We start from the raw sequence: 27,785 nt of genomic DNA on the forward strand, positions 1-27,785 counted from the left end.
TCACCTCTTTCTCACAATATGGTGCCCTGTATGGGATTGGATACTTAGGGCAAGGAACTCTGTCCCCCAGAGGTCAGGCTTTTCTCCTGGTTAGGTCCTGGTTGGGTCTCCTGACATAAGGACACAATATTGTGAGCTTGTGAACAAAACCACCTCTCTTTCTTTCTTTCTCTCTCTCTTTTCTTTCTTTTCTTTCTCTCTTTCCTTTCTTTCTCTTTTCCTTTCTTTCTTTCTTCCTTCCTTCCTTTCCTCCCTTCCTTCCTTCCTCACATTCTCTCTCCCTCCTTTTCTTTCTTTTTCATAAATTTCCATCTATTCAGATTTCCCAGTCTTATGTAACCAATTTTTTCACAACCTCAACGCAGGATTTAGCACTCATTCCTGGTGAATTTCATCTCGTTGGTTTCAACCCAACTTTACAATCTGTCAAGGCTGCCTTGAATCTGCTTAATCACCCATTGTATTGGAGCTGCCTCTCAGCCCGGAGCCATCTGCAGGGTGAAGAGCAGCTTTGCTGCCTCCATTCAAGGGGCTCGCTCATGACAATAACAGGCAGCCGAAGGATGGAGCTTTGGGACACCCCCATAGATCTCCTTCAGCTTTATCAAAATTGTTCGGTTTTAAATCTGAGTCTCTATCATCCAGCTCACATTTCTGTCTTGTTTATAAGGACAAATGCCAAATGCTTTGCTGGATCAAGATAAATTGTCTGGGGCCATCCAATTACAATGGTGGAGGGGAGAGGGAGTTTGGCTGGTGTTCAAGGATCACAGCTTAATCTTTTCCTAAATGGTCACAGTCACACAACTAGAAACCTGTTCTGGAACTTGCCATGCATGGATGTCAAATTGTTCTCTTCTTTTCAGAATTTACCTTTTACCCCTTTGGGTAAAATCAAATACCCGCAGCTCTTGTGAGGTAAGTCTGTAAATCTGTGGCTTCCCCCCAACACTTAGCATCAAGTCCAAAGTCTTCCCCATGGCCACAGCCACAAGGTGCTGCCTCCCTGCCCCCACCCCTGACCTCCTCTGGACCCCTCTCCTGCCTCCAGCCCAGGGGCCTCCTTTCTTCTACTTGAATACATCAAGCCTGCTCCCACTTCAGGCATCTTCGTCTTCGTTGGCTGCTCTTTCTGTCTAGAACACTTTATTCCCTCCAGTTGCCTGCCTCATTCATTCATCTCTCTGCTCACCTCATTAGAGAGACCTTCCCTGACTACTTTCCCTAAAATGTCAGCCCTCTCCCAACACCCACTTAATTCGATCACTATCTCCTTATCTTTATTTCAACTCCCAGCATTGACTGCCACTGACCATACATTAATTTGTTTATTCTTTACTCCTGGTTGAATGTAAGTTCCATGAGCTCAGGGACTGTTTTTTCCACTGCTCCACCCCAGCACTGGAACAGTACCAGGTCCATGGTGCTCAATAAATATTGAACTCATGAACCAACAAACCTCTCAGGACTCCAAGAGGACCCGCCGCCTCTATCTGCTGACTCCAGTCTCTGTAGTGGGACAGTTGTCTTCCAATCCCAGCCCTCCTGTGAGCTCCCCACCTGTGCCCTTTTTCCTAACTGAAGACCGTTCCCCTTGGCGGGGGAAGAAGGAACAGCAAACAGCAGGGTGGCCAGAGAGCAATGCCTGCTCTTCTATCCCTGCCGTGACTCTGCCTTCCTCAGACTGAGGGCTTACTCGGTCTCCTTCTGCCCCACCTCACTCCGAACACAGCTTTAGGCTCCTTCTATTTTTTTGCGGTACGCGGGCCTCTCACTGCTGTGGCCCCTCCCGCCGCGGAGCACAGGCTCCGGTCGCGCAGGCTCAGCGGCCATGACTCACGGGCCCAGCTGCTCCGCAGCATGTGGGATTTTCCCGGACCGGGGCACGAACCCGTGTCCCCTGCATCGGCAGGCGGACTCTCAACCACTGCGCCACCAGGGAAGCCCCTAGGCACCTTCTTTTATGAGTGGGGACAGTGTGTTATTTCTCCAAATCTCAGATCACCTTGAGGTTTGATTCCCTCAAAATCATGGAAAAAATATTGTTTAAAGCCACCCACCAGGGACGCAGCCTGCCTTTTCGATGCTCCCATCCCCCATCCCACCCAGTCACCCTCAGACACCCCATCCCCCTCCAGTCTCACTTGGAGGCTCTGCCACCCTTTCTCCCTTGTTCTACCCCCACTCTCTACTCCCTGACACTCCCCAAAGACAGTCATTTGCACCCTTTGCCCTGGCAGAGACCCTCTCTGCTCACACTTCTGCTAGCCCTAGATTCCCCATCCCCACGACACCTCAGGCCCCCTCTCCTCCTCTGACCCCAAGAGCAGGCATCATGCTGGGGGTTGGGACTCAACCTCTTTATTAGGCAGCAGGAAAGGAGGTGACCTGGCTCTGGTGGGGAAGGACATCAGGAGCCCTCCATGGAACAGCTCCAACCCATGGGTGACCAGAGCTGGGGGGCACTCGCTGGAGAAGAAGGGACAGAGCAGGCATCACCCCCAGCCTTCCTGCCAGGACAGAGATGCATGGGCTCATCACTCCTCTTCATCATCTTCCTCTAAGGGTGGCCGATTCCGCTTGAAGAAGCCAACCTGGGGGTGCACAGGGGCCGGGGACAGGGTGTAAAGGTGATCTTTAGGCCCCAGAGCAGCAGTGGAGGACGTATGCTGGAAACCAGCCAGTCACGAGGTCCTCGTCCTGGACCAGCACAGAATACAAACCCCACTATACGATCAAATGGAGGCCTTTCCCCATTTAGAGATAATGCATGTAACAAAATTCTTTTTAATGTTTTGTTTTTTCTTGCCTGAATTTTTCTTAAGTACTGATGATTATGTCTCTATATGACTCAAGCGTGTGATGGTATATATTTGATTATTATAAGTCTAATGTGTGGTTTTCCCTAAAAGCACTATGGATTTCCAGGGTTTGGACACGTGAGTTTGAGAACGGCTCACACGTTGTCCAGGCGCAGAGGAGGGAGTGACCCAGCAGGGCCTCACAAGGAGCAGGAAGCGGGGTCTGGATCAGACCTGGGTCTCCCACCTCAGCTGGGGCCGGGGGGAGGACAGAGCAGGGAGGAGGTGAACCCTGGCCTTCTCCATGGCCAGTGGGTTCCTGAAGGCAGGGCTCATTCCCCGGGACTCCTGCTCTCAGGGGAAATGGGTCTAAAGGCCTTAGAATTTCAGGTGCCACCTCTCCCAGGGATCTGTGCCCTGGAAGAGGTCCTCTGGAGAGTGACATTCTAATAGTGGAGATGGAGATCAGATGGACGTTGCGTCACCTACTTGGGCCACCATCTCCCTCTGCCTCCCTGTGGGGTTGCCCCCCCCACCCCGAAAGCCACCCTCCCTTCCCGCCTCACCTTCCACATGGCCAGGACCAGGAATGTGAACAACAGCAGGCCACCCAGCACGCCTACCAGCACCCACCAGATTGGAATGTCTCTCTCCTCCAAGACCCGAAGCAGCTGTGTCTGCACCTGAGGGGAGACCCGTGGGTCTCCTCAGTCACCGGGACGCTGACCTTCCCAAAGACTCAGACTTGCAGGGTTGGTGACCCCCACCCAGCTAAGCCACCTACTTATCCCACCCCGCAGACCCAGGGAGGCCCCGCCCCCATCCTGCTGGGCAGGGACACAGGGGAAGGCCAATGGGAGACCCGCGGGACCCTTTTCTATCACCATCCTTCCACACTCACCAGAGCTTCCCCGCTGGGCAGGCTGAGGGCGGGCACGGCGTAGGGAAGGGAGGAGACGTTGAACCAAGCGTGCGACTGCAGCACAAACTGATGCAGGGGCCTCTGGATGGGGTGGCGGTGAAAGCCATTTACACGAGGCCTATTGGTTGCGGGAGTACCGGCCCCAGACTCCCCTCTGGGGAGATCTGCCCCCCAGCCTAACCCCGTCCCCTCCAAAGTAAACTAACTCTGCCCTCACTCTTTCCCGCCCCCAAAGCCCCGCCCTCCCCCAACACACTCAGTCCCCGCCTCCAGAGGGCCCCGCCCGCCCGCATCCCGGCCCACCTGGCGGAGGCTGGGCAGCGACAGGAAGGCCAGCACCGTGACCATGACCCGCTGCCCGCGCGCCATCTCCTGCAGCTCACACTGCACCACAGTACAGGGCGCCGAATCGCAGCTCTGAGGGGATGTGTCATTGGTCCCCAGCCCCTCCTGACCCATCACCCTCTCACCGTAGGACCCAAGACAGAGGGGGCTGGGGGGTCAGGGAGCTCAGGCCGGGCCTCCTCCTCGGGAAGGGACTCAGATTCAAGCTTGGGACGTTATCTCTGAATGAGATTGCTCACACAGTCCCGGAGATGCAGGGAGAGGGAGGAAAGAGTGGGTCAATCACACAGCGTTCAATGCCCAGCCTTTTTGTAAACCTGCTTTGGCATTTATTCATTTTCTTTAATGTACTGGAAACCTTAAAATATGCAAGTGCCCCCCACCCTGCCCCAGACACAAGACCAGCACAATCCTTCCTATTCACTCAGAGGACTCTGTGGGACCACGGTGGCCCACACAAGGCCTGCATCACCCACCCATCCCTGCCCCTCTCCCTCCCTGCCTCCCATCCCCTCTGCCCCTGGGCCCCAGGGAGGCCCCAGCTGGAGACCACAGAACCTACTCACCACAAAAACTGGACCTTGAAGCCTCGAGGGCTGCTCCTGCTCTGGCAGGAGTGCCTGTCTGCGATCCCGCTTGTGATGGGCCGGGGAAGGGCTGGAGGCGGGCAGCCCCCAGTCCAGCTGAGGAGGCAAAGAGGCCATCACGTCCGACACTCTGCCCATCTCCCAGCCCTCCTACAGGGGCCCTGTTTGATGGCCTGGGGACTCACCCAGGCTCTCACCTTGAGGGGGTTGGGAGACGGTTGTGGGGAGCACTGAAGGCCTCCCCGGGGCTGTATATCCAGGATGTAGAGAAGGTCGGAGGGCTGGGACTGGCCGGGGAGGTGGAGGTTGAGGCGGAGGCCATTTACAGCACCAGGGCCATTGTTGTGGAGCTGGCGGGTGGTGGCAGCAGGATGTTAGGAGGCTCAGCACCTAGACCAGCCCCTGGGGCCTTCCCTCTCCAGCCTGGGGCGCGGAGGCTCCTCCCTACCTCATAGGTGTGCTCCACTTTGGGGCCCCAGCTGTCCGACCTGTTCTCCCTCTTGCCTTCTTCTGCTGCCACCACCAGGGAGGCTGGAAAGGAGTTCCTGCAGGGGCCCGACACTCCCAGAGTGAGCTTGATCCCCTGACTTCCCCGTGGAGCTTTGCCCAGGACCCCGGAAACTTAGGGCTGTGCCTACTAACTCCCTTTTCCATCCCTGGCCTCTCACCCTCTCAGCTCCACATGGGCCTCTGCCCGAACTGGCACATCCAGCATCACCATCTCACTGTTTGGATTCTGGCTGTTCTTGCTGTAATGGAGGGCGATGAGGAGAAACAGATCAGGGACACCAGGCCAGTGAACATGAAGACTCTCTGGGGCTGGGCCAGAATTTCAGAGGTCTCGGGAAGAGCTACCACAAACAGCATGCCACACTAAAGTTAGACCTAGAAAAGAACTTCCTCTAGGGCTCCAAAACTCAGAAACAAGTCTCTGAGGAAGAAAGGGAAGAGGGAAGTCTAAAGAGCAGGCACCCCAGAAGACCTTTACGTATGGAGGGTGTCTGAGGGTCTCTGTGTGGAGATCAGATAGGGGAACGGAGTGCTTCCCAGTCTAGTACCTCCTGATCTGCAGCCGGAAGGACACGTGCTCCCCAGCCTCTTCCAGGTTCCCCACACTCACCAACATCGTGATTCCTATCTGAGACATGGGGAGACCCAAAGTCACTGCCCAAATGCCCACTCTGAATGTGGCCTGTGGTCCTCATCCTCCAAGGTCACCATTATTACCTCCATTTCGTTCAGAAGCCCACTCAGAAAGGGTGTCACTCACCCAAGAACACACAGCTGGGGAGTGGGAGGACCAGGCTTCTAGCCTGGAGCCATCGGACTCCAAACCTAGCCCCTAAAACCCGGCTGTCTATGAACGCCTGGTGGAGGAGACCCAGCACCCAGGACTGGGCGGCCTCACCTGGGCGTTCCTCTTCATGGGGTTGCCCAGCTCACACAGCACCACCTTGGTCTCATTCTCCCTCTTCTGGTTACAGATGATCCTCTCAAAGCCCTTCAGAGAGGCAGTCCCGAGAAAGAAGATGGTTACAGAGCATCCCATATATATTTAAGCTCCCTTGGAAAGTCAGGGAGAGGAGGATGCCAGGTTGGGAGTTCAAGGATGGTCACATTCCACTTTATATATTACTGCAGCACCTTATTCTTTTTAATTATTTTATTTTTGAAATAAAACCCACAAAACATTACATGGAGTACAACCCCATTATTGTAAACTACATCAATAAAATAAATAAATAAAGTGCTGATGCTGAGAAAAAAGACTGGAAGGAAATTCACCAAATGTTAACAGAGGTTCCTGGTAACTTTTATTTCCTGAGCCATTTTTGGTTTGGGTTTTATAATCGAGTGCTTGAATTTTTTGCCATTAGCAAATGTTCCTCTTCCGAATTAAAAAGAAAAATAAAAATCACAGCTTTTGGGGCTTCCCTGGTGGCACAGTGGTTGAGAGTCCGCCTGCCGATGCAGGGGACACGGGTTCGTGCCCCGGTCCGGGAAGATCTCACATGCTGCGGAGCGGCTGGGCCCGTGAGCCATGGCCGCTGAGCCTGCGCGTCGGAGCCTGTGCTCCGCAACGGGAGAGGCCACAACAGTGAGAGGCCCACGTACCGCAAAAAAAAAAAAAAAAAAAAAAAAATCACAGCTTTTAAAGGAAGGCATAAGAGAAGTGGGAGGTCTCAGGTGGGAGATGAGAATCAAGGCTTCTGCACCTTCCAGGTCCCTGACCGTACCCCAGGGTGGGGGCCTCACCTCGATGTTGCTGAGGGCCTGCATGTAGTGTGCGCCTGGAGGCAGGTGCACAGCCAGCTCGGCCTCATAGGCTCCCTCACCCTCGTTGGCCGCTTGCATCCGCAGCTCCAGCATGTTATCGGCTCCAATGAGGAGCGGGGAGCCTGTCCTGTGGGGAGAAAGGAGTAAAGCGGAGGAGGCAGGGTCCAAGACCCTGGGCTGAGGACAGAGTATCAGGAGCCAGGTGGGGAGGGGGTGTCATCGGGGTAGACAGGGCCAGGGTTGGGTAGAGCGGGCGGTCTCCTCACACGCTGGCAGTGAGCTGGAGCTGTGGCACACACAGGTCGTCTTCCCCACAGTCCAGAATGATGCGGGTCTAGGGGGGGCACATCAGGTGTGTGGGTAAGTTTGGGGGCACATGAGGGCTTAGGGAATTAGAAGGTCTGAGAAGGAAAAGGAGGTTGGAGATGACATCAGAGCTTTGGGGTTTGCACCAGGGTTTGGGATGATGTCAGGGCTTTGATAATGACATCAGGGTTTATGGGTTTATATCAGAGTTTAGAGGCGACATCGACATTTGGGGTTTACATGAGGGTTTAGGGGATATTGAGATTTGGGGCTTTTCATCAGGGTTGAGAGTAACATCAGAGATTAGAGGTGACGTCTAGGTTTGGGGGTTCACAATACGATTTGGACACTAACCCTAACCCTGACTTTCTGGGTGGAGGGGTCCTCCACCTCCCTTGCCTGCACCTGCCCACCCCTACCTGTTCCTGGATGTGGGTGTCTCCGTGCAACATGAGAGCAGGGGCTAGTCCATCCTTCTCAGGCTGCAGGGACACATTGAAGCTGAGCACGATGGGGCTCAGCTTGTCCCGGAAGTCGGCCTCATCCTAGTGAGGGGGCAAGAGTCAGGCCATCTTGCTTCCATGTAACCTACTATGTGTGTCCCACTGACCACCCCGTGCAGCACCCAGTCCAGTGCCCCAGGGCTGGATGAACAGGCTCTGCACACCCAGCCCTGCCCGTTCCCAGCTGGGCATACTCGGAGGAAGGCCTTGGTGGTGTGGCAGGTGGGGCCGTGCCTCCCGCTCAGATCCAGGCCCAGGATGGTGCCCGCCTGTTGAGAGGCCAGCAGTAGCACCCGCCGGCCCTGGCGGGGCTTTTGCCGGTCCAGCTGCAGCTCGGCATTTAGGCCTGGCCGGGCAAGCAGGGAGTGTCAGGGTCTCCCCGGCCAGCCTCCAGGGGAGCCCAGGCCCACCTCCCTCCTGGCCCCATGGTGCCACTCACGCAGCTTCTTGGGAACGTTGTGTCCAGTGGCTCCCACACACATCTGGATGTTAAAGCTGCAAAGATGTGAATGGGGCTCAGGGGCTAGGGTCCCCGCACTGAGTCCCAGATCCTGCCTGGCCCACGCCCTCTGTCTCCTCACCAGCTCACTGGCGTCTCGGTCTGGGGCAGGACACAGTTCTTCACAGCAGGATTCAGCGAATCTTGCACCAGCAACTGGACAGTGGCCATCACCACCGGCTGAGCCCTGGTGGGATATGGGAAGCTTGCCTTGTGGCCCCTCCTGGCCTAGTCTGCTCTGATGGTGTGGGTCCTCCCCCTCCCCGCCCCTGGAGTCAGTGCTCACCTGTACACTACAACCTTGTTGGCCCTGTAAGCTCCCACCAGCAGGTCTATAGACATTGTGGGAAGGAAGGGAGGTGTCAGTACTGTTAATTAGAGGGGGTATGGTGGCCTCACCTCATCTTCCCGGCACTTCCCCACACTACCACCCCCATAGAAGGTTCACTCTGGCCCCCCAGCCCCACAGACGGGTCAGAGCTCTCAGTCGGGCACCAGGTCAGGTTCAAGCCCCTGGCTGTGTCTCAGCATCTCCAGCTAATGCCCAAGAGCCCTTCCTGTCTAGTTGGAGGCAGTCCAGCGCACCTGGGTATCCATTGTCATCGATGTCTGTGGCACCTCGAAGGGAGAAGCCAAAGCCAGAGCCTGTGGGGAAGGGGCTGTCCAGGACCTGGGAAGGGTGTGAGTTAAGTCCCTCACTCTGACCCAGGAACACCAACACTTGGCCTCGACCGCTGGGACCCCCGTAGGGGGCGGCCACAGCAACATCTGGAAGGAGCAACAGAAAGGGGGTGGCTGTTTGTTATCCAGTCTCTCCAGATGGCCCTGTAAAACTTTCCTGAGCTCCTTCTCTGGGCAGACTCTAGGGGACCAGGAGAGGGTCAAGGAGAGAGCTGCCCCGCCCTCCAGGAGTTTACAATTGGGTAGGAGGGAGACTCATCAAGTCCGATTTTTTTTTTTTTTTGCGGTACGCGGGCCTCTCACTGTGGTGGCCTCTCCCGTTGCGGAGCACAGGCTCCAGACGCGCAGGCTCAGCGGCCATGGCTCACGGGCCCAGCCGCTCCACAGCATGTGGGATCTTCCCAGACGGGGGAACAAACCCGCGTCCCCTGCATCGGCAGGCGGACTCTCAACCACTGCGCCACCAGGGAAGCCCAAGTCCGATTATTGTAAAAACAATAACAGCCCTCACTATCTACTGAGGAAAATATAATGACATGATTTCACTTAATCCTGAAAATTAGGCATTATTATTCCCATTTTAGATGAGAAAATAGAGTCCCAGAAGATTAAGTAACCAAGACCTATTAAATAGTTGCCCCTTCTTCACCTGGGGGTCTTCACTCCATTCCACTCCCACCATGCAAATCCAGAGTCATACCATGGGCTCGCCATCACTAATAACTTTTAAGATCACTCTTGAAAATTTAATAATCATCATAATCTTATTAATCTGTAAGAATTCTTTGCATGTGATAGCAATTAGAATCTTTGATATATACGTTGTGATTGTCTTTCCTTTGTCTTCTGACTTTATGCCATGTTTCCTGTGCAGTTGTTTTCTTTTAAAAATCTCTATTGATTTTTCTGATCGAGGTACACAGAATTCGTCCAAATAGACCACTCAGAGCAGTCTCGTCCTCAGGCCCTGAGCCTCCACTGTCTCCTGATCTTTGGCTTCCTCATCTCTTCATTTATTTTCTGATTATTCAGTCACCCTCACCGTATCCTCAGCCATCCTGCCCCATTGCCGGTCCTGGGCAAGCCTGGCCAGACCCCACCATATGCAGCACCATGAATTCCTGACCTCCAGCCTTCACTAGGGACCTTGGTGCTGCCCAGCAGTCCCTCGGCGTTTTCTGCTCAGCACCTATTTCAAACCTTCTCCATTCAGTCAAGCTCCTAGCCCCCCACTTCATTCACGAAGAGAAGCAGCCCAACTGTTGTGTTATAACTCCACACCCACTTTTTCCTCCTCTCCCCATTTGACCCCGCAATGTCCCTCCTACACCAGCCACTGGGCTGAGCATCCCACCCCTGCATCCCTCAGGCATTGCAGGGACCCTCCTCCAGCTCACTGCACGACCCCATTTCCCCATAAGATCATTTTCCTCCGCATTCAACCTACTCCATATTCTTTGAAATTAAAATAACCTTCCCTTGACCCCCATCTCCTTTCAGTAATCACCTTTCTCTTTTTCCGTTCACAAACTGGTTGAAAGGGTGGTCTACCCTGGCTGCCATCAGTTTTTCCCCTCCATTCATACCTTGCCTCCTGGCATTCTGGCTTTGGTCCCTACCCAGCCCTGAATCGGTTCTTGTCACTGTCACCAGTGACCTCCTTCTTGTTAAAGCCCATGAATACTTACTTCTCCAGTCCCATCTAATTGTACCTTTCAGCAGCATCTGGAGCCACTGACCCAGCTTCCTCCTGCTTAAAGCACTCTTCCTTTGAGTTCTGCGCTATCAGATCTCCTGGTTTCCCTCCTACCTCTCTGAACATCCCTCTGTCTCCTTTCCAGACTCACTTTCTCTGGGAGTCCCCTAAGTGCCCTTGTTCCCCAGGGCTCTGTCCTGGGCCTCTTCACGCTTCGCAAGCTCCCAGGACCTCACTGACTCTCCCCAATCCCCTATCTCCCACTCAGACCTCCCTGCTGGAAGTGGGGGAAGCCACACCCAGATGTTCTCTGGATATGTCTGCCTAATGCTCCCAAGCCCTTCAAGATCAAACAAGTCCAGAGAATTCCCCGGCAGTCCAGTGGTTAGGACCCGATGGTCTCACTGCCAGAGGCCCGGGTTCAATCCCTGGTCAGGGAACTAAGATCCCGCAAGCCACACGGCACAGCCAAAAAAAAAAAAAAATCATACAAGTCCAGAGCTGAATTGCTGATCTCACCCCAGGCCTGTTGCATGGCTTGAGTTCCAGGCAGTGAAGAGCATCATCACCCACCCAACTCCTCTCTCTCTTAGCCCCACATCCAGTCACCCACCAAGTCCTAATAATCTAAGTAGTAAATATCTTGAAATCCCCTTCATCTCTAACTCTTCTGCCAAAGCCCACATCCCGGCGGTCACCACCTCTTGCCTGGACTAATGCAAACAAACCGCAATTAGTCTCCTTTAACTCTCTCCTGCTCAAAGCCCTTCCTGGCTCCTGCTGCCCTCGGGTCAAATCCATGATCATTGTGGCTGTAAACCCCTGTGTAGCAAGTGGGGCTCCTCTCATCCCTTACCGTTGTAGCCATCCCGGTTGAGGTCGCCCAGAGGCGCGATGGCTGAGCCAAATCGCCCATAGAGCTGCGTGCCGGTCAGCAGGAGGCTGGGGGCGCCCAGCGCGTGAGGGCCTCGAGTCTGCAGGAACAAGTACACGCGCCCCACCTCGGCCAGCTTGAGGTCAGCACGGCTCTCCATGTACAGTGGCGCGCCCACCAAGAGGTCATGCCTCCTGCAGGTCCGACGGGCGGTTACATGGGAGGGGGGGACGCTGCGGGCCAGAGCCAAATCTCGCCCACCCTCGCCTTCCCGCTCCCCTAGGTGGTCACGTGGGAGTGAGGGCTAGGAAAGGAGGAGACGGAGGGCAGTCAACGCCTCTGGTAATTTGGGACCCAACTAGGTAGGGGTGGGGGCGTCCAGCTTCTCACCCGTCCCTGTTGACGTCAGTGACGGCCACTGAGTGCCCGAAATACGAAGCCATCTGCAGGAAGCCCGGCCGCACCTTACTTTCTGTCCCCGGCCTCGGTACCCTCTCTTGGACTTTGCCCCCACCATGTCCCGCGGAATATTCTAGGGTCTCAATCTCCCAGCCTTGGCCACCCACCAAGGGGACCCGACCCCCACCTGCTCTCCGTGCAGCCGGTGCAGCGTCTGGTGGTACGAGCCCAAAATTTCCACCTGCGCGGACAACGCACAGGAGCGCGTCATTGTCGCCCCCGCCGCAGAAGGGCAGGAGGTTTAGGTTGGGGGTATCAGGCTGAAGAGTGAAGTCAGTGGCTTCGGGACACTGAGTGGTGGGCAGAGGGCACTCACCGCTCCCAGGGTCCAGCTCCAGGTAGGGGCACCGAGGACAAACTCTGGGGAGAGCCGGGCGCAGACAGTGAGGTCCTTGGAATCTCTACCCGCCTCCCGCCCGCCATTCCTCATCCCAGGGAGATTTCGGCGCGGGTCTTGGAGGTGCTCCTTTCAGGGCTTCCCCAACCCCCGCCCCTAAGTGAACTTCTTGCCTGTAGTGTTTGGATTCCCGTCGAAGTCGCCTACAGCCACTGAGTACCCTAAAGACACAGCGCGAATTAGCCTTTCCCGGAGAGTGAAGCAGGGAGGGGGCCGGGAGGGAGGAGACTCAGAGACCACCCGGTCTAAATCCTGCATTGTGTAGACGGGAAAATCGAGGCCACCGAGACCTGCCCTAGGCCGTGAAGCGAATCCAGGGCGGGAAGTCGAGGTGGGGTGTAGGGGAGCTGGGCAGTCTGCAGAGGGTGGGGAAGGGGAGCCGCGGGAGCAGAGGATGGGGGCGCCTTAGCGCTGGAGCTGGCCAGCCAGGGTTGGCAAGGGAGAGTTCCCACAGGGGCAGGACTTGACCGGCGGTGACACTTAGAGTGCTGGGAAGCCTCGAAGGGAGCTGCCAGGGTTACCCCGGTAGCCGTCGAAGTACTCTGGGTGGCTGTAGTCGAAGGTGAGCTGCTGGGTGGGCACGTGCCACAAGAGGGTAGCCGGGCGGTAACTCGAGATGATATCGGCAATTGGAGCCCGCGCCAGGAGACCTAGGGAGCGAGGGACAGCTGGTGTAGGGCCCCAGACGCCTGGGGTCTACCCAGGCCGAGAGAAGGGAGGGAGGTGTACGGATGGGCACGTACCTAGGAAATAGTAGCCGCCAGGGGCCCCAAGCACCAGCTCCCCAGCCTGAAAAGGAAGCCCTGGAGGTGAGAGGGGTTCCTGTTTGGGAGCAGCCCCCACGCCGTTGATGCTCCCTACTCGCCTGAGTGACCACGGAGCTGAAGCCGGCTTCGCAGTAGCGCTTGTCTCCGCCTAGAGGAGGCAAGAAGGAAGGGTCTGTGAAGAAGCAGGCGCTGGGACCTGGGCGGGGCCTGGAGGTGGAGTCATATGGGGGCGGGGCCACGGGGTAATACGGTGGCGTGGCCTTGAAGCGGCTCCCGGGCCGGGGGCGTGCCGGGTGGAGCCAGGAGGTGGGTCACTGGGCGATGCCAGGCTGAAAGCAGGGTTCGGGGGAGCTGGAGGGAGGCAAGGATCAGATTAAGGGCGGGGCTAAACCGCCGCGAGTGGGCGGAGCCAAAACGGAATGCGAAGCTCACTGAAGTAATTTTTCTCGTAAACCCGTCTCATGATGTTGGCCCGGCAGGGTGAGTACTCCGCGCGGCCGCCGTTCTGCAGCTGAGCCACGAAGCAGCCACCTACGGGCGTCTTCTCAGCCTCCTCGGCCTTTTCCAGGACGTTCCAGTGCTGCCAGGGGGCGCAGGCCTGAAGCAGGGCCACAGGAGAGTGGGGAAGGGGCGGGACTCGGGTTCCCCCACTCCACGTGTCCCCGCCCTCTGTCTGCTCTCTGAGCCCAGTCACGTAGCGCCCACCACAATGATGTCGCTCCAGCTAACGACCGACGCCCCTAGTCCTTGACGGGCCTTGAAGGTTCGGAAAGTTTGGGTGCCTACGCTTCGCGTCTCATCATCTGGAGGGCACAAAAAGGGGGGGGGTGCTGAAGCCCAGCTGTCCGCTCTCCCTGGAGCCCCTCCCTTTCCCTCCTTGTGCGAGACTCACTGAGGTCGAAGGGCAGCGAGGTACACTGGGCGCCCTCGGCCCTCCAGGGGCACAGGAAAACGCCGCCTGTCTCCTCCTGGCTGCGGCCCAGGGTCCGTGGGGCGCCCACTACGATGGACACGCTGCATAAGAAAGCTGGGTGAGCGCTGCGCGGATTCCGGCGTACCCCATTCCCCGATGCCCGCGCTGGGAGCATTACCCGGGAGGGCAGTGTGCCTTGGGCGGGGTCCCTGGGTCATCTTTCCTCGATGAAACCTCACAGACCATAGAGGCCAGTCTTTTCATTTTATGGTCAGTGAAACTGACTTCCAGCGAGGGAAATCATATGCCCACAGCAACCCGCGGAATTAAGGGTAAAGCTGAGACTATAACCATTTGGTTCGATTTGAACACCAGGGGTTTGATATCCTTGCCTTTAGAGACCTCCTAAACTCTGTACACATCTACATTCCCCAACACCTGCCGCCAAAAGCCATGGGTTTATATGCACCCTAATATGTCTGTCTGAACTGTTATCCCTTCCTGAGGGTGAGTTTTAACGGCGAAGAATTAAGCTAGTGGTCACCTCTAAAGTGGGTGGTGGGGTACTGACACCTCTGAGGACTCTAGTAGATCTAGGTTCAAATCACAGCTGTACCGTATATAAAAGGTGGACAATACTAACCAATAAATGCTGTCAGAAGTAAATAAAATAAACGTAAGAGTAACATTCAGCACAGTGCCACCCAAATAATACATAACGAGTGCTGCAAAAAATGCTATAATTTTTTTTTTAGTCTGCACAATGTTTATTAAGTAATGCCCATGAGACCAATATCTGTGGAAAGGAGGGGAAAGAAGCATGAGTGGGCAGAGGAAGGAGCGGAGCTGAGATTCAGGCCCAATAACAGCCATGGGCTAATGCCCTGAGAACTCTGGAGCTAGAAAGACCCTTCAGAACTCTCTGGAGTTGAGGTGAGAGAGCCCGACCCTTAACTTTTCCCCTCTCTCCACACTCCTCATGGATCAGTCATTGTTCCTAGGCCACATTTGGAAGTGGGGGAGCTTTGGGGAGGTGGCTCTCTTCAGCAGAGGAAATTTCCCAAGGGGCTGATACTTGAAGGCCATCTGCCATTGCCACTCCCTGAAGCTGGACATTAGTGTCCACTTCAGTAAGTAACTAGCTCAGGGTATTTCCTATCAAGAGGAAGAGCCAGGACTCTAATCTTAGCTGTCTGATTTTGCAGCCTGATCCATCCCAACCATGAATGCCCTATTGCTTCTTTTCAAATATCTATAATTTTTATGGGGATGAGGGGGTTGGAATAGAAAAGCAAGGTGGGGGGCGTGGATAGACAATTTCATAGCTCTGCAAGTCAATTTAAGACATGTGCTCCTGTATTTCAAAAGGATGAGGGTAGAGTGGGTCATAAAACTGACCCTCAGATGGGCTTCCCTGGTGGCGCAGTGGTTGAGAGTCCGCCTGCCGATGCAGGGGACGCGGGTTCGTGCCCCGGTCTGGGAAGATCCCACATGCCACGGAGCGGCTGGGCCCGTGAGCCATGGCCGCTGAGGCTGCGTGTCCGGAGCCTGTGCTCCGCAACGGGAGAGGCCACAACAGTGAGAGGCCCGCGTACCGCAAACTGCCCCCCCTCCACACACAAAAAACCTGACCCTTGGAGAAAAAAATAAAGCATCAACTTTTGTCTTCCCTTTGTCCTTGCTCTGCCCAGCTCCCCAGTGCTGCCTCTTGTTGACACCTTCACCTGAGCTAGTCCCTCCCCAGTATTCCTAACAAGAACTCAGCCCGAACAGACCCTAGAAATCACTTTGCTCAACCTCTATCACAAATGGGGAACTCAAGACCCAGAGAAGCAGTGATGGTGGGGGAGTCCCCCAGGGCTCACCTCCCACGGCTGTCCTTGTAGAAGTCCAATGAAAACCCAAAGTAGCTGCCATTGGGGCCTGTGTAGAAGGTGAGTCGCACTGGGTCCAGGTTCAAGGCCCAGGTTGGAGGTGCAGCACCGGGTCCCAAGAGCAGCTGCACCCACTCCAGAAGCCAGAGGGCATGAAGTGGACACAAAGCTCTGGCCATCTTCCTTCTCCCACAACCTCCTAGGCAGGAATGGGTTAGCTCCTTCCTCTTCCTTTCAGTTCCACCACAGGAAGTCTTTTCTTATCAAACTGAAACCCACTTGCTGAGTAGTAGGCAGAGTAAAGGGCTCTAGGTCCTGGTCCCATATGGTTTCTAGGATTGTCAGGAAGCGGGTGAGGCCATTCTGGGGGGTGGATGCCTATGGCTGAAAGTCAACTCCTCCCTTTTCTTGAGAGTATTTTATTATCGAGTCCTGTTGGTTCTGGCTTTCAACTATGTCTCTTGAATCTTCACCCCATTTCCACTACCACCATGCTAGTCTAAGCCACCATTGCTTCCTGCTTGGGATAGTGCAATCATGAACCAGCTGGTCTGTACACCTCCACTCTAGCCCCCAGTTCTATACTTCCTCCCCCCCACCACAGCTGCCTGCACTGCTGAGGCACATTGTGACTTGGTCAGAGGTGGGGGAAGGAATGAGGAAGCTCCTGCCCCCTGATAAGACCTGAGGCTGCTGTATCCTTTTGGATAAGGCACTTATCCACTTCCTCCTTCTAGGGCCTTCAGCAGCTTCACTCGCCATATTGCTACAACAGCTTCCTCACTCATCCTCCATCTGGGGCCAAGTCTTAATGTGGCCACAGCAATGCAGCCAGTGCTGGGGGAGGGGTGGCAAATGGATCTTGGCTGAAGGGGAAAGGAGATGGGGATAAAGTGGAGTCGTTCCAGGGTGTTCTGGCTCACAAGCTCGGAGATTTTCACCAGCTGTTCAATTGAAGGCAGACCTCACTCTTTCATGGGTGACAAGAGCTTTTGTCCAATCATTAAGACTTGATTCTAGCGGGGTCATTGCGTAGGGGATGCCTCCCCCAACTCCACAGGCTGGTACCCTGTGGTTAACACACATGGGCACAGCACCGATCACACCGTTTAGTCATGGTCTGTTCACTGGATTTTGTCCATGAATCCCTGGAGAGTGAGGTTCCTTTCTGCAGCCCCAGGGCCTAGCCAAGAGCCCAACATATTGTAGGTGTTGCTGACAGACAGACTGAATAGAAGCAGGCACTGAGGATGGAAGAAGCAAACGCAGCCTCACATAGTGGAAAGAAAAGAAATAATTTTGAGCAGAAAGGTCATTTTCTATGGATGCTCAGGGGTGGAGGAGTGCCAAGTCTTACTGGCATCTCATGTCTTCCCCAAAAAGCATGTTGTCAGGAAGCAAATTCAAGAGATCTGCTAGGGGTAAAGAACACAGTCACATTTCCTTTTGCTCTATATTTTCTGATCAAACTTAACCATCATCTTACCCTGCCCAACTACCTGGGCCATTCTGGAATCCCTTCAGCACCTCCCTTGCCCTCATAATTCACCACCTTAGCACACAGCACAAAATCTTATCCCTTTCTAGGTTAGAAACTCCTTGAACTTTAGTCTGGGCCTTCTTCACTGCTGAATTCCCAGTGCCAAGCTCATGGCAGGCACATAATACTCAACTCAGTCACATACTTACCTTCCACCCTCCTACTGTCCTCATCTGAGTGGTATTGTATTACTAGTGCATACTGTGTAGCCCAAAATTAACTCACATTTCACTAATTTTTAATAAATTCTCATTCTGTTCAAGGCATTGAGTGGTAAGAGATACAAAGATAACTGTCAAGGATCCTTAAAAAACTTAGTCCAGAAGGAGTTAAGACATGAACACATATAACTGCAGCAGAGGGATAGTAAAGGATGCCTTGAAAAAGGCAGAGATGATGCCTAGCTGAAGTCATTTATTTGCTCCATCATAACAACCCTATGAAATAAGTACTAGTATGCCCATTTTATAAATGCAAAAACTGTGGCACAGAGTTTTAGGTAAACAGCCCAAGTTTACAGAGTCAATGGGTGGCAAAACTAGGAGTCAAAGACATTTGTGCCTGAATTCATGTTCTTAACCATTGCACTATGTTGCCTTTTGTCAGAGAATGAAGAGGGGGACTTCCCTGGTGGTCCAGTGGTTAAGAATCCATCTTGCAATGCAGGGGACACCAGCTCGATCCCTGGTTGGGGAACTAAGATCCTACATGCTGTGGGGCAACTAAGCCCAAGTGCCGCAACTACTGAGCCCACGTGGGCCACAACTACAGAGTCCACACGTTCTGGAGCCCACACGCCATAGCCAGAGAGAAGCCTGAGTGCTGCAAGGAAAGATCCGGAGTGCTGCAACTAAGACCCGACTCAGCCAATAAAGAAATAAGAGAATGAAGGGGTTTTTAGACATAGGAAATGACATAAGCAAAGACAGAAGCAGAAGGACATAGAGGTCAGTTATAGAGAAAGGCAAGTAGTCAACACAGGGTGTCTAAAGGGGAGGACTGGGGCATGAGAGTAGAATGGAAGGCTGGGGTCTAATCACTGGAGGTCCTTGAATATCTTATTAAGGAATTTGAACTTTAATACATAGGAGATGGAGAATCATAAAGATTTTTTAAGTCAGGGAATAAGATACATGATCAATTGTGCACCAGTCTGGATTACACTAGCTGCCTATGGATAGAAAGGACTGGAAAAGGCAGGACTTAGTGGGAAGATCAGATGGGTGGCATCTACCATCCTCTCAGTTAAAGGTGATGAGGCCTGAACCAGGGTACTGGTGGCAGGAACAAAGGAGAGCAGAGATTACACATCCGGTTATATCAGTAACTGGATGTGTAATCTCTGCTCTCTCCTTTGTGTAGTAGGGAGGTGTCAAAAGTATTTCAAAGCTTTGGTGGCTGGCTGGTAGGACAGTAGTATCATTAACTGAAATAGGAAACAGGTAGGATCAGATTTGGGAAGGGAGAGTTTGGTATTTAATAACGATTCTATTCCTTGTTGGGTGTTCCTTTGGGGTCAGAGCTGGGTTGATAGTAGACAGAGGAGTGCTGACACATTGCTGTCACTTCCCCATTCCATCAGCCTGAGTTGTAGAATTTCTCAACGAATGCTACGGCTTCATAAAGTCAAAAATTATTGAACTTTTACTATGTGCCTGGCACTGAGCTTGGCAATGTGGAGGATATACAGAAAAATCTTCATCTTTGATGTTTCCTTGCTAAATCCTGATGCCTAATCCTGTTGCTAATGGTATTTTACTTTGCTTTTATCTTACTTGAACACATAATCAAAATGTTTACTATGTGTTCAGCTCTATATAAAACACTCTAAGGGAATAAGCGAAAAAAGGAAGTATAAGAATCAGTCCCTCCCTCTCAGAGTTTACAATCTTACTGGGAAGCAATGAGTACAAAATGAACTGCACTCTTTTTTTTGCGGTACGCGGGCCTCTTACTGTTGTGGCCTCTCCCGTTGCAGAGCGCAGGCTCCGAGGCCATGGCTCACAGGCCCAGCCTCTCCGCAGCATGTGGGATCCTCCCGGACCAGGGCACGAACCCGTGTCCCCTGCATCGGCAGGCGGACTCTCAACCACTGCGCCACCAGGGAAGCCCTGAACTGCACTCTGATTCTGAAAAGCCAGTAAGCTTACATGGGACACGGACTTAGATCCTAGAGTCAGGGAGGCCAGCCAGGAAAATGCTGCCAATAATTCAGACAGGAGATAAGGGGGAGGTGAGGGTATCCCTGGCAAACAAGAATGGAAAGGGTTCACAAGGCCTGAATTAGTCACTGAGAGTGTTGAAGAGGGAGTACTTCCATGTTGCAAGCCCAGGCAGCTGAGGCAGACAGAAGAACCCCTATTGGAATCAGGCAGCTGCACATACCTTCACACAGCATACTCTCTATACACGTCAGTCTGCATCTTTTGCTGACACCTTGCCTGCTCAGAAAATCACTTTTCATTCATTCTTTAATGTTTTTGGCCGTGCCACGTGGCTTGTGGAATTTTAGTTCCCTGACCAGGGACTGAACCTGGGCCACCACAGTGAAAGCGCCTAGTCCTAAACAATGGACCTCCCGGGAATTCCCACTTTCCATTTTCATCTTTTATTTGGGGGCAGGGATTTTTCTATTTTAGAGAAATAGATCTGAGCATCCAACCCAAGGTTCAAGTTGAATAGCTTCTCTTTTGTCAAGGGGAGAACACAGCTGTATGAGAATAGGAAAGAAATAGATGGTGTACTGTTCCTTCCTGAAAGTTTGAGGAAGAAAGGAAACTAATTTATCACTACAGATCTATGGTTAGCTTTCGATGCTGAACTTTCCCTGCCTTTTGAGACTTTTCCATACAGAAGAGTAGATAAAGGCTTTTATCTGCTCAGTAACAATTAGGACATACTTCCTTTTACCAGGTAGCTCTCAAGCACTGTAGTGGTATTAAAGGGTTGAGGAGAATAATTCAGGACTGGTTTTGGTATACAAAACTCCATCTGGAGGGCAAAGGCCAGGCAGGTGACTCATCTCATTGCCCTGAAGTCCATCCAAAATCCCAAATATCAAAGCTACAAATTCCAAACACATTTAGTGAGCACCTATTTGCCAACATTCTACTACACACAGATTGTACATCTAAAATGAGCAAAAGGATAGAAATAGAAGAGAATCTAGGGGAATTCCCTGGTGGTCCAGTGGTTATGACTCCTCGCTTCCACCGCAGGGGGCATGGGTTCAATCCCTGGTCGGGTAACTAGGACCCCGCATGCCATGCCGCTCAGCAAGGCAAAGGGTGGAAAGGAGGTGCACATTCCAAGACACCTACCTAAGACGGAGAGAAACTTAACCATTACTTCCTCTCACAGCATAAGCTTTCCCCTCTACTTGGGCAGGCTGAGCTTTGAGAAGCACAGTCTAAACATCATATGGTTCATAAGAATCTATGATCACTTCAAACAAGATGTTATTTGTAAACCATAACTCCCTCCATCCCTTCCCCACGTCAGTGGATGGGGCAACAATCACGACAGACTCCAAGTTTCCACAAATCATTGGTTTATTAGAAAGTTCCTTTCCCTAATTTTACAGCATATATATCTCTATCATATGTGATAAAGTTAAATACAATCTGTTATGCTTGTAAGTAAGGATAGGTTATTATTTGTTTGTTTTAAAATCACTATTCTGGAAATTAAAGGAAACTGCCTCCAGGAAGGCAGAGAGGCAGCCAGAGTATGGCTCAATCTACAAGCTAATGGGAAGCAGCACAAAAATGTTAATACTGTATTATTTAAATATTTACATGGCTGAAAGCAAAGAAAAATGAGTCCCTTCACTTCAAACAGATGATTTCATTTTCCAGTGCTAGTTATCAAAAAAGTGATGCTTCTGAATCAGATGAGGAGCACTGAACAGGCAGAAGGCTCTGTCAAGAGTCTTGTTTGCCCAGCACTTGCTTGTCATAAACTCAAAGCCTTTCTCTTTTGGAAATTGAAGAAGAAAGGCAGAACAGAGCCCTGGCCCACATAAGAAGGGCTTGTTTTTCCTGTCAGGTGACCACCCAACCAATTCTAGCCACAGGAATTGGCAGGGATATGCCAAACAGGGAAGTACTAACTACACCAAAGATGAGACCTACAGTATAAACACCTTTGGGTCAGTGTATTAACTAGGTCTGAGAGCCGGGTGAAACGCAAGAGGAGGAAGAGGAATTGAGGTGGTACTTCCCCTGATAAGTGTCATGGGAGAAAAGAAAAAAAGGTATCTTTACTGCTTAAACTAAGCTGGGTAGAAGGCATGGAAACTATGAAGCAAAACAATCTGCAGAATCTATAAATGTGCTCACCTCCCAGTAAGTGGAGGAGGAAAAACTGTCCCAACTCTATAATCCTCCAGTCTACTTCTATTTCAGTTTCTAGCCAACCCAAAAGGCACATTAAAAAATTTTGTCAGAGGGGGCTAAGTACTAGGAAGGCAAATGGACTGCCTGGGACAGGCACCCATGAAACCCAGGAATCCCCCAGGACAATCATACTGAATCTCACCGCTTCCAGAGAATAAAGCTCTTGAATCTCTCTCTCCTCCTCTGTGGGGCACACCTGTTTCTCTGTATAAAACAGCAAAGCACGTGAGGGAGACTCTGTCGTAACTGAGTATCCCTCTGACACCCCCAGCTGACTGCTGCCCATTAGTTCAAAAATTCTAGTGCTGGGGGCACCACTTACTGCAAATTTTGTCTCTGCAAACAATGTTAAACAACCTTCCTTTTTCTGTTTTAACATTTTTATAGTTCATAACTTCAAAAAATACATGAGCTTGATAAAATATACATGCTTAGTCATTTTTGCATCTAGCAGAAAACAAATACTTTATTTTTTTGTTTTCATTTTATAACCTTTAAAGTTTCTTAATTCAACTAGGGCAAACATATTTACACAAAGCCACCAGAACAAGGATCACTTAAAGAGCTGGATGTAAAAAATATTATTGCAGTATACTACAAATATGGAACCTTTTTTATATGAGCTACAAAAAGCAGCATTTACGTTGAGTTCAGTGCAATTTTTTACATTAAAAAATCCTATAAATTAAGAAGGAAACATCAACATGACAGAAGAAAATACACCCTTCAGACACATGAGCTCCTCTCTGGGGAAGCACATGGGTGACTCTATGTTCCGCATAGCTTCAATTCATGATAGGATCTTCTTTTCTGGGATATGCAGATGTCTCTTTTGGGATGAGGGACACGAAGACAACAGTGCCAAATGTGTGGCTGTTTGTGTGCGAAGTGGATCAAATGACAGCCTGAGTGGCACCTGGTTCCAGGTCAGACTCCCTTTCCACTTCACCCGGGATAAATAAGGTCACCAAGGTCAAAGACACTGATAAGGCAGGACCAGATGGAAAGCCCGCCAGCCAGAGAGGAGGAAAATGTTTTAAAATTTATAGACAAGTGCAGAGGATAGAAAGTAGAGAGAGGAGGGGAGTATCTAAACTCAACAGTTTGGAGATGTTGCCAAAGAGGGGTGGGTAGCACTTACTGGTGTTCCCAAGCTTAGAAACACAGGAGAGGGAGGGACAAACAGAAAGGGGAAAAGGGAAAAAAAATCCCTGATAGTAAACCCAAAGCAAACCTCAAATCTAAAACCACCCCTGCAAGCCAAAACTCAATTCTTTGGCTGTCAGACACTGCCCATTCCAGCTTCTACTTGCTGGTATTAATGGCTCATCACCCCAAGGGAAGATTTATGGGTCACCTTCCCTGGCCCTACCTGGGCTCCTATCCCCCAACTCATGTTCCATGGCTGGGGGGGTGCTGCAGGTCCTGACCTGAGAAGATGGGGTGAAGTAGTGGGTGAAGGTGGAGGGCAGTGGCAGCTGCTGCAGCAGGCCGGGGGGCAAGTAGGGTAGGGTAGAGGGCAGCATGTGGAACAGGGTGGAAGGTAAAGGGCCCAGGATGGATGGCTGAGGCGGGAATGATATGGATGGGATGGCTAGCTAGAAACGTGGCAGGATGGCCAGGGATGATTGAGTGAGTGAGATGAGACAAGGAAATGGGGGTCAGGTGGGGCTGGGGAATATGATGTACTTGGGCAAGTGGCTGGGGATGAGGGTGGGGGTGAATGCCAATGGCGGCAGCAGCTGCTGCGGCGTGATGTTGTAGGATGGCATGCTGAACAGTTGTGATGGAGGTGGCAGAGGCTGTGGCCGGCTGCTGAATGTGGATGGGCTGCAAGGCTGGAGTGGCTGGGGCCAGGGCAGCCGAGGCGGGAAAGGCCTTTACTTGCTTGGCCAGAAGCTGCTGCTGGATGTGTTGCTGCGCGGCCTGCTGGAGCTTGCTGTACTTCTCCATCTCCTCGGGAGTGAAGGTGATGGGCTGGCTTTCCAGTGGGGCTAGGGAAGCATCCTCAACCCCATCAGCTGACTCAATACTAGGCTCCCCACTAGGAGGTGCATAACTGGGGAAGTGCTCAAGGTCTGACGCTATAGGCAGCAAGCTGGATTCCACAGGGCCTGGTTGACTGCCACTATCCAGGGACTCGAGGGTGTCCCCATCACTGGGGTCAGGGAGGTAGTTATGGGAGATGGATGGGTCCCCAGGATAGCAGTCAGAGTGCACTGGGGTGCCTAACTGAGCCACAGGGTGATCAGCAGTAGCTTCTTCAGACTTTGGCTCTTCTGGGGGTGGGTCTGAGAAGGGGCCAGCTGTTTCCTCTGAGGAGAACTGATGTCCAAATGGGGCATCACTATTCCCTGGAGGTCCTTCTTCTGTCTCTGACTGCTCTTGCTCTTCCCCCCTTTCTAAGCCAGACTCTTCACATTTCTTGGTGTTGGGCTTTCGGTTAGCTGGGAGCTTCCCTATCAGTGGAAGGACAGGCTTATTGCCAAGAGAAGGAGGGAGCTTGGGCCCAAAATAACCTTGTGGAGGGTCCTTGAGCTTGAGCCCGGCTTTATTAGGGGTGGCCAGCACCTCCTCACTCACACTGGGTTTCCTCTCCACTTTCCTTGACTGGATCTTCTCCAGTAGCAGTTTGGCAGTGACAGAGTTCTTGTCTTCAGGGCTGCAGTCACCTTCTGACCCTCTTCCTGGGCCAGTGTTGCTGTTCTGGGAGGGTGGGCCTATCCCTTTACCATCATCTCCTCTGCCATCTTCTTTCTTCTTCTCCCCGGAACCTTCTCCCCGGCCTGATCGGAAATAGTGGGGAGACTGGGAGCGGTAGATTTTAGAACGAATGAAGTCTCGACGACCAGAACGCCTCTCCTCAGGGCTCTCGTGACCCCATGATCCCTTCCTGGAGCCTGATCTCTGCGAAGGGCTCCTGGTGCTGCAGCTGCGGTCCCGGCTATAGCTTCGACTCCGCTGCCAGCTGTGGGCTGTGGTGCTGCGGCTTCTCCGTTTGCTCCGGCTGCGACTACAACTGCTGCTGTGGCTGCGGCCCCTGGATCTTGAGCGCTCCCTAGTATGACTCCGAGATCGGCTTCGGGACTGGCTGCAACTGAGGCTATAGTCATCATCAGAAGATGAGTATTTGTGCCGCTTGGACCGGTGCTTGGAACTGGTATAGTCTGAGTCATCAGAGTCGTGGGAGCGCTTGGAGTGCCTTCGTGATCGGTCACTATAGTCACTATAGCTGTCATCAGAGTAACTGTGTTGTCTACTATAGCAGCTCTGGTCTGAAGAAGCATCTGAGCTACTTGAGTAAGAACGCCGGGAGGAACGGCGAGAGGAATGGTGCCGGCCAGACCGTGAGCGGCTACGGGAATGCTCACTGCCCGACTCTTCTTCCTCCTCTTCCTCCTCCTCCTCCTCACTGTACTGGGATGGAGACTTCTGGTGCAGCCGGCGTGATGAAGCATCATCACTATCCTCATCTCCACTACTGGGTCGACTTCGATGGCTGGATCGGCTGCTCCGTTTGCTGCTAGCTCTTTGCTGGCAGGATGAAGTTGGAGTTTCACCTTTGTGTTTCCTCCCACCATGATCTTGGGAGCTGCCACCGCCTCCACCTTCATCCTTCTTGCCACTGCTCCCTTCTTCAGTTGGAATGGATCTCCGCTGGGAATCATCTTGGGCTCGCCGCCGTCTTCTTGGTGGTGCAGGGCTACCACTACCAGGGGGTTCTGGTTTGGGCCCCCGTTCAGAATCTGCTGGGGCTGATGACTTATTCTTCTTTCGTTTTCGCTTCTTGCGCTTCTTAGACTTCTCCCCAGACTCTGCCTTAGAGCTTTTCTCTTCTGGGTCAGGCTTGTGTTTCCGTTTGTGTTTGCTGGATTTTTTGTGTTTCTTCTTCTTTTTGTGTCGGTGGGACTTCCCAGATCGTTCTTTCTTGCTAGGAAGGCTTCTCCCTGTGTCTTCTGTCTCTGACCCATGGCTACCCCCAGGCTCCTGCTTATTCAGGCCGCTACAGGCAGACCCTGAAGCAGGTGCATCTATTTTGCCTCCTGAAGAATGTTCTACATTCTCTCCCTCCTCTTTGCTTTTATTTGGCTCACTAGGATCAAGGCTTTGAAGATGGTCCTTTGAGGAGCCTCCTATATCCTTTGGTTTTTCTGTCCCTTTAGCTCTGGCATCTTTGTTCCTTGAAAGCTTGAAGTCAAAGTACAAAGGATTACAACTGTAAGAAATGGAGGGTTCTGCCTTCGTGAAAATTAATAGTTCTGATGGCCACTGGAGGGCAGTGCTTTCATCTTTGCTTAAAACTGGAAAGAAGGGACCAGTAGGATGTTTGGGTCCCTCCTGGCTTTCTTTCCCTGCTGGAGTGGCCTGAGAGATTTCTTTAGGAGGATTAGACTCACACATTTGGATCTCTGAATCCTTCTGACTCTGACTCTCTAAACTATGCTCACTTACATCCCCTCCTGAGGCCTTCTTTGTCTCAGCTTTGCTTTCAGGTTCTGAGGGCTCAGCCACACTGGTTTCCATCTGCTGTTCAGAGATTTCACCAACTGTCTTTTCTGCTCCTTGGCTTGCTGCCACCTTGATGCAGCCTTTAGGCTTGGGAGAACTACTTTTTTTGCTGTCTAGGGCATTCTTTGGATGTGTACTATTATCACCTTCCATTTGTTCACTGGCTCTCATAAAGAGTAGGAAAGGAAAATTAGGTTTTACTTTGCAGTGTGCTGGGGGGATGTAGTGGTAATACTCTGGCTCTGTAGCCCCAGCTCCTTCTTCTCGCTTCATTCTTTTTAACTTAGATAACGTTGAGGCAAGGGACCCTCCGTCCTGAGGGTCTTCATCCTCTTTTTTACCATCGAGATTACTGCTACCATCGGAGTCTCCCACCTTCTGCAGTCCTTGGTCTGTACCCTTCTCATCAGCTTTTGTTCCATCTTCAGAGGTCCCTTCCTCTGCATGGTCCTTGAAAACTGATGCTATTGATTCGAGTTTGACAGGAGCCTTTTTGGCAAAGGAAAATGACACTCCCAATTTTTGCAGTGGGGTCCCCAGATTATTTTTAATACCAAAGCTGACGCCTTGAGAGGCTAGCCCAGGAGACTGTGCCAGTCCAGTGGTATTAGTGATTTGTACTGCAGTGAAAGGGCCTCCTTTATCTGTGGAGAATTCAGATCCCAGGCCACAAGTGGCAGTGGCACTTGTGCCACTGTTTGTCGCTGATTCTTCTTTATCATCATCTCCACCTTCTTCATCTACAGCCACTGTGGTTGGTCTGAACATGGGACCACTTCCAGGTGCACTACACAATCGTTTAGAAAAATGAAAAACAAAAAAAAACAGGTTTAGGGAACATTTCATACTTCTTCTTTTTTTTTTTTTTTGGCCTCCCCACACAGCATGTAGGATCTTAGTTCCCTGACCAGGGATCAAATCTGCACCCCCTGTAGTGGAAGCATGGAGTCTTAACCACTGGACCACCAGGGAAGTGCCTCATACTTCTTATATGATACTAATCTCTTATGTTTGACCATTCATCACAGGCAGATCTTCAAGACACTGAGTGGTGGTCATTTCCCAGCCCTGTGCTAACAAAAGGAACTTCCTCAGTGAGGTTAGGCAAAGTCTCACACTACTAATCTACCAAGCTACATTTGCAAGGATAGCCAGTTACTGCTGTTTCTTCCTTAGCTGTCTAAAATATAAAAACTGAGGTTTATCTCTCAATTTGAATACACTATCATTACCGTCTGGTACAGGCCACCTGTCCTGTATCCGTTCTCAATTCTTATTGTATCATCCTACCAATCAGTATGTTATCAAACATATGGCTGAACATCTATTCACAAAGGCTGCACAGTTCACCCTTGAATACAGGTTTGCAGGTTTGAACTGCGAGGGCCCACTTATGCACAGATTTTTTTTTTCAATAAATACATATCACACAATCTGC

The 27,785-nt window shown here is 52.0% G+C and overlaps 2 protein-coding genes across 11 annotated transcripts in view; both read right to left on the bottom strand.

The window, feature by feature from the left end:
* Nucleotides 1-2,340: 2,340 nt before the first annotated feature.
* ITGA2B (integrin subunit alpha 2b) lies at nucleotides 2,341-16,106 on the bottom strand. The gene is made up of 30 exons (XM_059047062.2): nucleotides 15,893-16,106; nucleotides 14,007-14,128; nucleotides 13,820-13,917; nucleotides 13,547-13,712; nucleotides 13,213-13,262; nucleotides 13,091-13,136; nucleotides 12,869-12,997; nucleotides 12,461-12,508; nucleotides 12,267-12,310; nucleotides 12,078-12,131; nucleotides 11,882-11,934; nucleotides 11,474-11,685; nucleotides 8,826-9,008; nucleotides 8,527-8,572; nucleotides 8,323-8,427; nucleotides 8,181-8,236; nucleotides 7,936-8,087; nucleotides 7,658-7,783; nucleotides 7,199-7,266; nucleotides 6,912-7,059; nucleotides 6,064-6,156; nucleotides 5,714-5,793; nucleotides 5,324-5,404; nucleotides 5,104-5,200; nucleotides 4,853-5,005; nucleotides 4,635-4,751; nucleotides 4,027-4,140; nucleotides 3,703-3,804; nucleotides 3,368-3,484; nucleotides 2,341-2,594 (listed from the first exon to the last, which is right to left on the bottom strand). The coding sequence occupies exons 1-30, from the start codon at nucleotides 16,078-16,080 to the stop codon at nucleotides 2,538-2,540; spliced, it is 3,105 nt and encodes a 1,034-aa protein (XP_058903045.1). The 5' UTR covers nucleotides 16,081-16,106; the 3' UTR covers nucleotides 2,341-2,537.
* Nucleotides 16,107-20,974: 4,868 nt separating this feature from the next.
* GPATCH8 (G-patch domain containing 8) overlaps nucleotides 20,975-27,785 on the bottom strand; it is a 98,888-nt gene continuing 92,077 nt past the window's right edge. For all 10 annotated transcript variants that reach the window (XM_067021905.1, XM_067021906.1, XM_059046462.2 and 7 more), the window contains one exon: nucleotides 20,975-27,134. In XM_067021905.1, coding sequence (XP_066878006.1) covers nucleotides 23,231-27,134 — 3,904 coding nt within the window. In that variant the 3' untranslated portion in view covers nucleotides 20,975-23,230. The remainder of the gene's footprint in view (nucleotides 27,135-27,785) is intronic.

This window comes from Kogia breviceps, chromosome 19 (genome assembly GCF_026419965.1).
Source record: "Kogia breviceps isolate mKogBre1 chromosome 19, mKogBre1 haplotype 1, whole genome shotgun sequence".
In the NCBI taxonomy this organism is placed as follows: domain Eukaryota; kingdom Metazoa; phylum Chordata; class Mammalia; order Artiodactyla; family Physeteridae; genus Kogia; species Kogia breviceps.

Excerpts from the sequence above, each read along its gene's own strand:
- ITGA2B (XM_059047062.2), bottom strand. The coding sequence starts at position 16,080 with ATGGCCAGAGCTTTGTGTCCACTTCATGCCCTCTGGCTTCTGGAGTGG. Across the intron at positions 12,509-12,868 it reads GTACTTCGACGGCTACCGGG|GGTACTCAGTGGCTGTAGGC; the intron begins GTAACCCTGGCA and ends CTGTGTCTTTAG. Across the intron at positions 8,573-8,825 it reads CGATGACAATGGATACCCAG|ACCTGCTGGTGGGAGCTTAC; the intron begins GTGCGCTGGACT and ends CAATGTCTATAG.